The sequence below is a fragment of the Heloderma suspectum genome, chromosome 7 (assembly GCF_057233095.1).
Source record: "Heloderma suspectum isolate Gila_16-S chromosome 7, 16-S_ref, whole genome shotgun sequence".
NCBI classification, from domain to species: domain Eukaryota; kingdom Metazoa; phylum Chordata; class Lepidosauria; order Squamata; family Helodermatidae; genus Heloderma; species Heloderma suspectum.
The window spans coordinates 93,497,920-93,509,096 of NC_139464.1; the positions used below are offsets into that span (position 1 = coordinate 93,497,920).

The 11,177-nt window shown below is 41.5% G+C and overlaps 1 protein-coding gene across 13 annotated transcripts in view; it reads left to right on the forward strand.

Annotated features, from left to right (window-relative positions):
* Positions 1-9,797, forward strand: part of HDAC10 (histone deacetylase 10) — a 36,870-nt gene extending 27,073 nt beyond the window's left edge. For 11 of the 13 annotated variants that reach the window (XM_084810923.1, XM_084810928.1, XM_084810924.1 and 8 more), the window contains 7 exons: positions 4,202-4,292; positions 5,781-5,866; positions 6,815-6,868; positions 7,348-7,429; positions 8,019-8,204; positions 9,134-9,293; positions 9,506-9,797. In XM_084810923.1, the coding sequence (XP_084667049.1) occupies positions 4,202-4,292; positions 5,781-5,866; positions 6,815-6,868; positions 7,348-7,429; positions 8,019-8,204; positions 9,134-9,293; positions 9,506-9,531 (685 nt within the window). In that variant the 3' untranslated portion in view covers positions 9,532-9,797. The remainder of the gene's footprint in view (positions 1-4,201; positions 4,293-5,780; positions 5,867-6,814; positions 6,869-7,347; positions 7,430-8,018; positions 8,205-9,133; positions 9,294-9,505) is intronic. The other 2 variants (XM_084810932.1, XM_084810930.1) reach the window with 1 other exon arrangement.
* Positions 9,798-11,177: the final 1,380 nt, after the last annotated feature.

An 11,177-nucleotide genomic window follows, 5' to 3' on the forward strand; every position in this document is an offset into this window, starting at 1 on the left:
AGTCTTCTCTTCTCAAAGCTAAATATGCCCAGTTCTTTCAGTCTCTCCTCATAGGGCTTTCTTTCCAGTCCCCTGATCATCTTTGTTGCCCTCCTCTGAACCCTCTCCAGCATCCTTCCTAAAGTGCCCAGAACTGGACACAGTACTCCAGATGAGGTCTAACCAGTGCTGAGTAGAGGGGGACTAGTACTTCCCAGGATTTGGAAGCTGTGCTTCTATTAATGCAGCCCAAAAGAGCATTTGCCTTTTTTGCAGCCACATCACATTGTTGGCTAATATTCAGCTCGTGATCTACAACAATTCCAAGATCCTTCTCGCTTGTAGTGTGGTTGAGCCACATGTCCCCCATCTTGTAACTGTACATTTGGTTTCTTTTTCCTAGGTGCAGAACTTGGCATTTATCCCTATTAAATGTCATTCTGTTGTTTTCTGCCCAGGGCTCCAGTCTATCCAGATCACTTTGAATTTTTTTTCTGTCTTCCAAAGTATTAGCTATCCCGCCCAATGTTTTGTCATCTGCAAATTTGATCACGATTCCCTGCACCTCCTCCTCCAAGTCATTAATACAAATGTTGACGAGCACTGGGACCAGGACTGAGCCCTGTGGTACCCCGCTCGTTACCGCTCCCCAGTTTGAGAAGATCCCATTGAGTAGCACTCTTTGAGTCCGATTCTGTAGCCAACTGTGGCTCCACCGGATCGTTGTTTCATCTAGCCCACTTTGAGCTAGTTTGCTCATCAGGATATCATGGGGCACTTTGTCGAAAGCTTTGCTGAAGTCGAGGTATATTATGCCCACAGCATTCCCACATTCCACAAGGGAGGTGACCTGATCAAAAAATGAGATCAGATTTGTCTGGCAGAATTCGTTCTTGACAAATCCATGTTGTCTTCGAGTAATCACTGCATTGTTTTCAAGGTGCTTACAGATGAATTGCTTTATCATGTGCTCCAGAATTTTCCCAGGGATTGATGTCAGACTGACTGGTGTGTAGTTCTCAGGTTCCTCCTTTTTACCCTTTTTGAAGATAGGGACCACATTAGCCCTCCTCCAGTCATCTGGCACTTCCCCCATCCTCCATGATTTCTCAAAGAGAATAGACAGCGGTTCTGAGAGTTTGTCTGCCAGTTCCTTTATTACTCTAGGGTGCAGTTCATCTGGCCCTGGAGATTTGAACTCATTCAAAGTAATGAGGTGTTCCTTGACCATATGCCTATCAATCTCAAGCTGCAATCCTGCCCCTTCAGCCTGTACTTCGCCTTTGCCAGGGGGGTCATAGACCCTCTTTTGAGAGAAGACTGAGCCAACGTAGGAATTAAGCACTTCAGCCTTTTCTTTGTCATCTGTTATCGTTTTGCCATCCTTATTTAATAACTGAACCACCATTTCTTTCCTCTGTTTTTTACTATGCACGTAGCTGAAGAAAGCTTTTTTGTTGCTTTTAGCATCCCTCGCTAACCTCAGCTCGTTCTCAGCTTTAGCCTTCCTGACGCCATCCCTGCAATTCTGTGCTACCTGCCTGTACCCTTCCTTTGTTACTTGGCCTTCTTTCCACTTCCTATATGTGTCCTTTTTTGTTTTCAGGTCATCTCTTAGCTTTTTGTGAAGCCATATTGGCTTCTTCGGTTGTCTTCCTCCTTTTTTTCTTGTTGGAATTGTTTGTAATTGTGCCTTGAGAATTTCCTTTTTAAAAAACTCCCACCCATCTTGGACTCCTTTTCTCGTTAGAGTCGCTTGCCATGGGACCTTACTGATCATTGTTCTGAGTTTATTAAAATCAGCTTTCCTAAAATCCAGGGTACGGGTTTGGCTACACTCGGCTTTTGCTTCCTTTAGAACCATGAACTCAAGTATAACATGGTCACTTTCCCCCAGAGTTCCTGTAACTGCTACTTTACCCACTAAGTCATCTCTGTTGGTTAGGATCAAGTCAAGGACAGCCAATCCTCTAGTTCCTACCTCTACTTTCTGTAGGAAGAAGTTATCTGCCACACAAGTCAGGGGTTTCCTGGAGGGGCCATGTTTTGCAGAATTTGTCTCCCAACAAATATCGGGGAAATTGAAGTCCCCCATTACTACTACACCATGCTTCCTTGAAACATTGGCTATTTGCTTTTCAAAAGTTTCATCCTTGTCTTCTCCTTGACTCCAACCACCACGTTCCTTTTATTCTTTGCTGCATTTATTTTAACCCAGATGCCCTTGATGGGGCTACCAAGCTCATTCTCCTGTATTTCTGTGCAGAGATATGTATTTTTCACATTCAGTGCAACCCCACCTCCCTTTCTGTTCCTCCTATTCTTTTTGAACAAGTTATATCCTTCAATTGCTGTATTCCAGTCATGAGAGTCATCCCACCAAGTCCTAGTTACACCTATCAAATCATAATTTCCCTCTTGTATTAAGAGTTCAAGTTCATTCTGTTTGTTTCCCATACTCTGGGCATTAGTATATAGACATCGAAGACCATGTGCTTCATGGTCAGGCTTTCTCCCTACATGTTTGTGAAGACTATTATTGGGCGCTATTAGAGCTGTTCTCTCTGTTGCGGCGCATGAGCCTTTGTCCATTGTTACCCCCAACTTTACATCTCTCTTCCCCATAGCATTCAGTTTAAAGCCCTCCTGATGAAGTTCTTCATGCTGTGGCCAAACTTCCCATCCTTTGTGAGGTGCAACCCATCCCTTGCCAACAGTCCATCTTCCAGGAAGTATAGCCCATGGTCCCAGAATCCAAATCTCTCTTGTCGGCACCACCTTCGTAGGCAGTCATTCACCCGCAGTATTTTTCTTTCCCTTTCTATCCCTCTTCTAACTACTGGAAGGATGGATGAGAAAACTATCTGGGCCCCAAAGTTCTTGAGTTTCCTTCCCAGAGCTTCAAAGTCTGATGTGATTTCTTCATAGCTCCGCTTGGCAGTATCATTTGTTCCCACATGGATGAGAAGAAAGGGATACCTGTCAGTGGGCTTTATGAGTGCAGGTAACCCTTCAGTCTTGTCTCTAATCTGTCCTCCCGGGAGACAGCATACCTGGCAAGTCCACGGGTTTTCGTGACATACTTGGGTTTTGATCCCACACAGCAAGGAGTCTCCCACTACTACTCCTCTTCTCTTCTTGTAGCTGTAGGCCTTGGTTTCATTGCCTCTGCTTGGGTGACCTTCAGCCTCTTGCTCACTGTCATGCAGGTTCCCCTGTAATTCTTCCTCTGCAGGCTGTCCTCCATTCTCATCTTCAAGTACCTGGAAACGGTACCCTAGTTCCACTACCTCCACTGGTGCCGAGTGTCTTCTAGTTCTTCTACTCCTAACTGTCACCCTTTTCCAAGGAGTATCCTCTACTTCATTTTTCGTCACCTCAGCAGTTTCCTCTTCTGCCTCAGCTTGCTGTTGCTCTTCTAGCTTCTGTTCTTCACTTTGCTGCTATAGTTCCACTGTTCTGTCCAAGAACTCTTCGTGTTCTCTTATTCCCTGGAGGGTCGACACTCAGCGCTCCAGTCCTCTTACTTTTTCTTCCAGCAGTGTGATCAACTTGCACTTGTGGCAAGTGTAGGCCATGTTGTTCTCAGGCAAGAAAACAAACATGGCACACACCTTGCAGGTCACCACCGCTGGAGAGTCTCGTCCTTCCATAGTCTCTTTTCCCTTTTTGCATCTAGCTTCCTGGTTGTTCTAGACTAGCCTGTTCCTGGTCCTCTCCTCACTGCTGGTTAAAAACAGAGTCCCATCTGGGTGGCCAGGGACAGGGGCGTGAGGCAGCATGTGCAACAAACTTCATTCGCAGTTTCTCTGATATTGATGTGCAACATGTCAACCATTTGAGGAAGAGGACTGGAAGCAATGTGCAGTGTAGAATACATGCTCACTACTTTTCTGGTCCGTTTAACATCTGTCGGCCTTGGTTTTCTCATTTTGTAAAATAGGCCAGATGGTGCTTAACATTCTGTAATTAAAATAAGGCTGCTTATTGAGAAACAACAGAACCATTGTCGCCAAGTTGTATAACCTGGTATACAGTAACAGTGTAATAATCCTGTACATGTCTACTTGGAAGTAAGGCCCATTGAGTTCAATGGGACTTACTCACAGGAGTAAAGTGGGTATAAGATTGCAGCTGAAAAGCTCTACATGTTGATCAGCATATGTATCGTTGTTCCAAACTGTCTAATTTATAACCAGCATTTAAAAAATATATTTTACAGTGGATTTGATGCTGAGCTTGTGAAAGAAGAAAAGGTTTTCAAGTCGCTTATGAACATGTTGGCTGTTCTTGACAAAATAATTAAAAAGGAGGTAATATCTGCAATCATAAATGTGCATCTTAGGCTTTCTGAACCGTCTTCAGTCTAGCAGTTACTGCACTTTTCTCTATTTTGCTATGCTCAAATCTGATTGGGTATGCATTCCTGTCTTGGACATTGTTCTGCAGTTGAACAGCGGGATGTAAATCCTTTTAATGGTAATACGTAATATTCCAATATACTTCATAAACAACCTACATGGAGAGAAGGAAAGCTTAGGCTGCACATATGAGAACCATTTTCTCAAAACAGAGAACCACCGTTTATTTATAACCAATGTTATAAACTTCTTGAGCTCCAGCATAAAATATTTAATTAGTATAAAGCAAGTTTGTACATCCCGCCTACTCACCTGTGGGAAATCACAGTTGGAAGGAACATCAACGATCATCTAATCCCTGCCAATGCAAGGAAAACTGCTGCCACATCATCCCTGAAAGGATAGAATCATAGAGCTGAAAGACACTCAAAAGGATAGGATCATAGAGTTGAAAGGGATCTCAAAAGTCATCTCTGACATTTGTCTAAACAGTTCCCCCCTCCCTGCACCTTTTCAGGTTATTAATGTGCCCCAAATGAACTAAATTGGTTCACATGGGCAACCAGGCTGATAAAACCTCTTTGTACTAGTAACTTTTTTGGACTTATTTCTATGGCTGATGTAGATGCATCCCTGTTTATAGTTGCAATGGACATAGGTCCATGGTTTTCAAAATGGGAGGTGTCCATTTTGTAAAGAGGCACACCTAGTTACTAGAGGAAGCACATCCCTCTTTCTGTTCCTCCCAGGCCAATGTTTGCATGTAGTGGATTGGGCCCAGGAATATATGTACCTCAGAAATACATCACTAACTTCCCCACCTTTATGTTGAGGTGATTGCTGAAAGCCACTGAAGTTAGCCTTTTTATTTTTCACGGGCTGCTCATTTTAGGAGAGTTATGCCCTCAGGAGCAGTGATGTTTTCTATTGGCCCCCAGAGTCCTGATCCTGCCATTTTCACCCCCATGCCTTATTTCTGATTTGGAATACTCGGAAATGGGTGTAAAAATGGCTAAAACAGACCTTCTAATAGAAAATAGTGTGCCCTGCCTTTGTAACACGCACTTCAAAACACTTTTCTCTGATATAAATGTTGCAGTATTTGCAGTATGGGCATCGTGAAAAACATTTCCCATTACATTTCAGCACTCTGGTTATTAGGAGACAATAGCTAAATTTCTATCCCCACTTCCGACTCATTTTGACTTTTGGACAAATCCACAGAAAACTGTGTTCATGCTTCCAAATAGGGACATATTCCTATTGGAAAAGGTGGATTTATTGCCTCTTCAGCAGAAAGACTGAAAAAATATATATATCTAGATACTGATGTGATAAACAGCTTTGAGGGTAACTGTTTTTTATTACCTTTGCTTATACAGGTATCTTGACTAGGTCATAATAGAAATGATGATTAAAGTATTCTTTGTTTTTTTATAGGTGACCAATGGTCTTGCAATATCATCTCTAGCTTCACTTTCTTGTGCCGTTGCTTTAAAACACTGTAGTAATCTGAACGTACAAAAGTGGGTAAAAGTATTTTCTATCCAGTGCCTTTTGTGTGTGCAATTCATGTGGTGCTGTTACATTAAAGGCTAACTTCTATAGCTACTTATTTCTATTTACTATGAATGTTTACAATAGTATTAAAGGACAGTGATGCTTGGAATAATTCTTGACAGGTTTGAAAATACTGATCCTGTCATGATTTGTGCCATTTCGCATGGTAACATTTTAAACAGTGCAATTCTATACATGTCTGCTCAGATGTAAGCACTATGAGTTCAATGGGACCTATTTCTGAGATGTATAGGATTGAACTGTAAAGCTGCATTAGTGATAACTCCAATTGAACATAATAGGGCTTATGTCTGAGCAGATTGCACTGGAAGTTACATACTGTCTTCTATTAGGATCAAACGTTTCATCTGATGTGCATGGTGACAAATGTGTATTGATCAACTGTATTTGTGATAGGGTTGATGGGCCCAGGGGACAAGATTAGACGTGAGAAACACAAGTACAATGTGTGAAGAGGCTCTCAGTATGTTACTTTGGTGCAAATACATTTGACATTTGGCACTTCTCATGTGCATGATGCACAACAATTCTGGAGAGCCTTCCATGAACTGAGACACTTTTTGCTGTAGACACTGTAATCCTAAAAATAGTTTTCCGTAGACTACATGGCTACTAGAAAGTATAACTTTGGATATGTGCCCCTAGAGTATAAAGGCACTGCTTAATTTATTGGCACCTGTTAGCAGTTTATTCTTCTGGCTTAATTTTTTTTCCTGGGAGTTGATTGTTAGCTGGCTATATTTTGTTAATTTTCTTGTACTGCCTGCTATGTCCCTTTTTTATGTGTGTAGCTCACAGGCAGATTTTATGTATGATATGCTGCTTCGTTTAAGTGATACATATATTTTAATGTGCATATGAAGTTATAACATTTACAGTGTTCTTTCTGTTAGGGTCCTGTGTGTATTTGCTGGTGACATGGATATGAAAATTGACTTGGATGATGGGTAAGGGTCCCCTCCCTTGCCCAGTTGCTTTACATTTGCAAACTATAAATCCAGTGAACCTAGAACTGAGCTACTGCTGGAGATTTGGGACAGTTTCGGCGTGACATTAAGGAGAACAACTTAGATAGACTCATTACTAAGGCTGTAATCTTGACCACTCTTACCTCAGAGTAAGCCCTATTAAAATCAATGGGACTTGCTTCTTTGTAAACATGCATGGGTTTGAACTTTAAGCTTGTTTTACTGTTGTCAAAATAACTTATTTTCTGCGACGTATCTTGAAAATATATCTGCTAGAAATAACAGGAAGAAACCAGTTGCTATAGCAATCCTTTATGGCCAGCTTCTCTTATTTCTTCCCCAAATGTGATATGCCCATTTGCTTGGTTTTGATGTTACTGTGGTTTATAAAGTCTTTATTTTGGCTACTAGTTAGAATCTACCTTCTTTGGTGTTTTGAAATGGCTCTTATTTTACAGCAAAGTCCTCTTGATCAATATGTCTGCTAAACAACCTGAACAAACTAACACCAAATACAATATATCTCTAAACTGGGAAGAGGTATGCTGAATATTTTTCTGATCCTTTCCCCGCCCCCCAGGCATGATTTACTGATGATGAAAGAGCCCAAGCATGGAGCTGAGCTAAACATTCAGCAAGATCCCCTAATTTAAAGTGTAGATGATGAGATATATGTGTTTGGGAACTCTGGTCCAATCAGGGATCCCGAGTATGTGTCTACGTTTTTAAGGACATGTGCCTATGCATATAAGCTGCCTGCATTTTACTTGTTTGCTGCATGACATGCCAATGTATGTGCTGCAAACACATCTGACATGTAAAGTGTGTGGGATAACTGGTATAAAAATGCTTAGAAAATTACAGCCTGGCAGTGTCACACTGAGCTTAGTATGCAGTCTTAGCCACACATTGCTCATGTGAAGGAGTGTAAAGAGTATAGAAAAGGGTTGTAGGGTCAAGACTGTAGCCCAGCCCCCAACTGCGCACAGATCCTTCTATAACCACTGTCCTGTCCACATCTATGCAAGGTGGCTTACTCAGGTTTCAGGACCTTGATCACACAGGATTCCAGGCTCTAGGTGTGTGTGACTTTTATATAACTACTTTTAATTTTTTGTTTTAATTGAAGGATGTTGAAACAAACAACTTCTTCTCCGCTGTCCTTGGATTTATTCTTCCAGTAGCATACAACTATCAGCCTGACCTAATGGTTGTAGTAGTTGGACCAAACCAGAGCCTTGGAAAAAATGGGATTTCCTTGCTTATCAGTTTACTGCAAGGGCTAGCACAGTCTCAGATTCTTGCTCTGATTCAGGTAAAGGATTGTACTACTCTTACATCAGAATAAGTTTTCAATTATTATGAAGGATCCAGAGAAAACATGCCTTGTTGTGTCTTTCTCCGCATTTAAATTTTGTTACAGCATTGCATTCTATAAAATGTTGAACATAGTTATTATTCACTACTTAGTCGACTTGTCTGTTTCCAGTGCAAAACTATATTTTCATAGTAAAGAGTGGGTACCAGGGATGGTGCTACTTTCCTTCTGGACTGTGCCTATATTGTTTCACATTTCCCCATTTTTCCGTACAGTGGGGTGGGGTGGGGGGATGACAGCCTCAGAGCTGGGGGCCAAATCTGGCCCCCCAGAGTTCTCCAAATAACCATGCCCTCTGCCCCAGGCCCCACCCTCTTTCTCATAATAATTAGTTGTTTAGTGCTTTCCTAGCTTTTGTGCAGTTTTTTCCACATTCTAAAAGGTTGAAATGCCTCTCCTAAGGCCTAGTTACTGGCAGCAAGAGCTTTAAGCTACAGTATGCTGAGGGTACGTGTGTATTTTTGCCCTGTGCGCCACTGAAATCTGACCCCCCCAGCGTCTCCAAAACTGAATTTGGCCCTTAGGCTGAAAAATGTTCCCACCCTGCCCTAGAGGCAGGACATTTGTCAGCAACCACTATCTAGCTTTCTCTACCTTCATAGTGGTGAAGTGAGCGAGGGCTATTGTGGTGATCAGGAGTGGCTGCTCATAACTTTCACATAAAACTGGTATTTGAGGCAAATGACCCCTTGATCCAATATACAGGGCAACAAAGACTACTTTGCAGGAAAACCCTCCTTTTTGTCACTTATATGCTTGGCCCTATTACTGCACACTGTTTTAAAATAGCACACTTTTATTTTTGAAACTATTCAGCACAGATTTATCAAAACATCATGTCCATTTTCTTGTCTTGTCTTTTAAAGGATACAGAGGTCACACTATTGCAAGATATAACCAAACCCTTGACAGGTGACTTTATACCTTCCTTTGGAACTCATGCACCAGACTTAAAAGAGAACATACAAATGATCAAAGATTTAAGACAGCAGCTTCAACAGGATTGGAAAATGCTCCAGTGTTCAGGCAAGTAATCAGATATGTATTGATTACAGAAGGAAAACAAAATGAAAAATGGACACTAAATTGAATCCTGCTCTTCGTAAAATGTTTTCCATTGTTGCAAGGTCTTGAATGATCTACCATCAGAGAAGTGCAGGAGAAAAAGGATTCATTTTGGGGCTTTGAGCTGTAAAATCTGACTAACCCTATTCTGTTTTTCCCCTTACTGTGTGTAGCAAAGGTCTCCACAGCTGAAAGATGAAATTTACTTGGCTGTCATTTTGGCATTCTCCTTTGACCTACATGCACAGAAAAAAAGGAGAAGAAAATGTACTGTCTAGAAAATCAGCAGATAAAAGAATAATGCATGAGCTACACATCAGGAATGGCACTGCAAGATTAATTTACAACTATATTACTTCTTGATATGAGCATGTTGTTGAAGTGTGTGTGTGTGTGTGTGTGTGTGTGTATACGAGTCCGTGTATGGTATTTTTGTATATATAGCTGATTACATCAAGTTGGTAGAAATGGTGCTGTCAAACTTGCAACTTTTTCTTTGAACTGAGAAGAGACCCCCACCACCACCAAATAACCTCATGAAATCCCCTAATAGAGTGTAAAATGAGAGTTGGGGCCAATTTACATGTTACACTTGCAATGAAGATGCTGCCCAAACAGGTTCATTCATCCCTGTTGTTGCTGTCTGGCACAGTTTTCAGCCATTTTAGGATTTTCAGCATAGCCATGCTTAGCAAATGTAACTTTGGTTCTGCTTAGGAAAGACAGTGGAGGCCGGAAATATGAAAATGTTCAAGTCACCTTTTTGATTAGACAGGTTACTCCCTCCGAAAGGGAAATGTGATATCATCACCCCATCTCATTTTCCTATTTGTTGACAACACTTACAGAAACAGTGGGTGTAAGTAGTGTTTGCTTGTGGCTATAGAAAGATCAAATGTGTCTAGATAGTGATCAAGCAAAGGATGACATTGGAGGAGCTGTGGTTCAGTGGTAGAGGACCTGCTTTGCATGCAGAAAGTCTCAGGTTCAATTCCTGGCATCTCCAGGTAAGGCTGGAAAAATCCTGCCAGTCAGTGTCAATCAATAATAAGGCAGTTTTCTATGTTCCTATGAAATTTAATTTGTAGTATTGGAACTTGCTTCTATTTGGAGTGCAGGTTTGCTGAAGGCTCCCAGAGAGAGCTCTGCGGTATCTCTGAAACCAGTTGCAGGTTATATGAAACAAGAATTTATTAAGGTTTAACTTTTTAAAATTCTAACTTTTGTGGGGTTTACTTGTAAAGAGTGATGGAGGCAAGAGTTAGACAGTGACTTGTATGAACACAAGGTGCAGAAAAGGACAAAAGAGCAAGTCCCTTATGAGGAAAGGATACCTTTGGGGCAATTAATTTCAGAAAAAACGGCAAGTAAAAGGGAGACATGAAAAAGGTGGAGAAAGTGGATACACAAACTAGAACTTGGGGCCATCCCATGAAGCTGATTGGTGGGAGATTCAGGACAGACAAAAGGAAGTACTTCACGTAGCATAGTTAAACTGTGGAATTTGCTTCCATAAGATGTAGTTTAAAGCCAAGTTGGATGGCTTTAAAAGGGGATTTGACAAATTCATGGAAGGGTGCAATTATATGCATGTTTAGACAGAAAAAGTCCTACGACTCCCAGCATTCCCCAGTCAGCATAGTTGTAGGACTTTTTTTCTGTTTAAACAAGCATAGGATTGCACCCTAAGGCTATCAATGGCTACTAATTATGGTAGCTGCATACTACCTCCAGAGGCAGCATGCCTCTGATTACCAATTTCTGGGGAACAACAGTGGTAGAGAGCTATTGCCCACATGTCCTGCTGATAGGCTTCCCATAGTCATTTGTTTGACTACTTTGGGA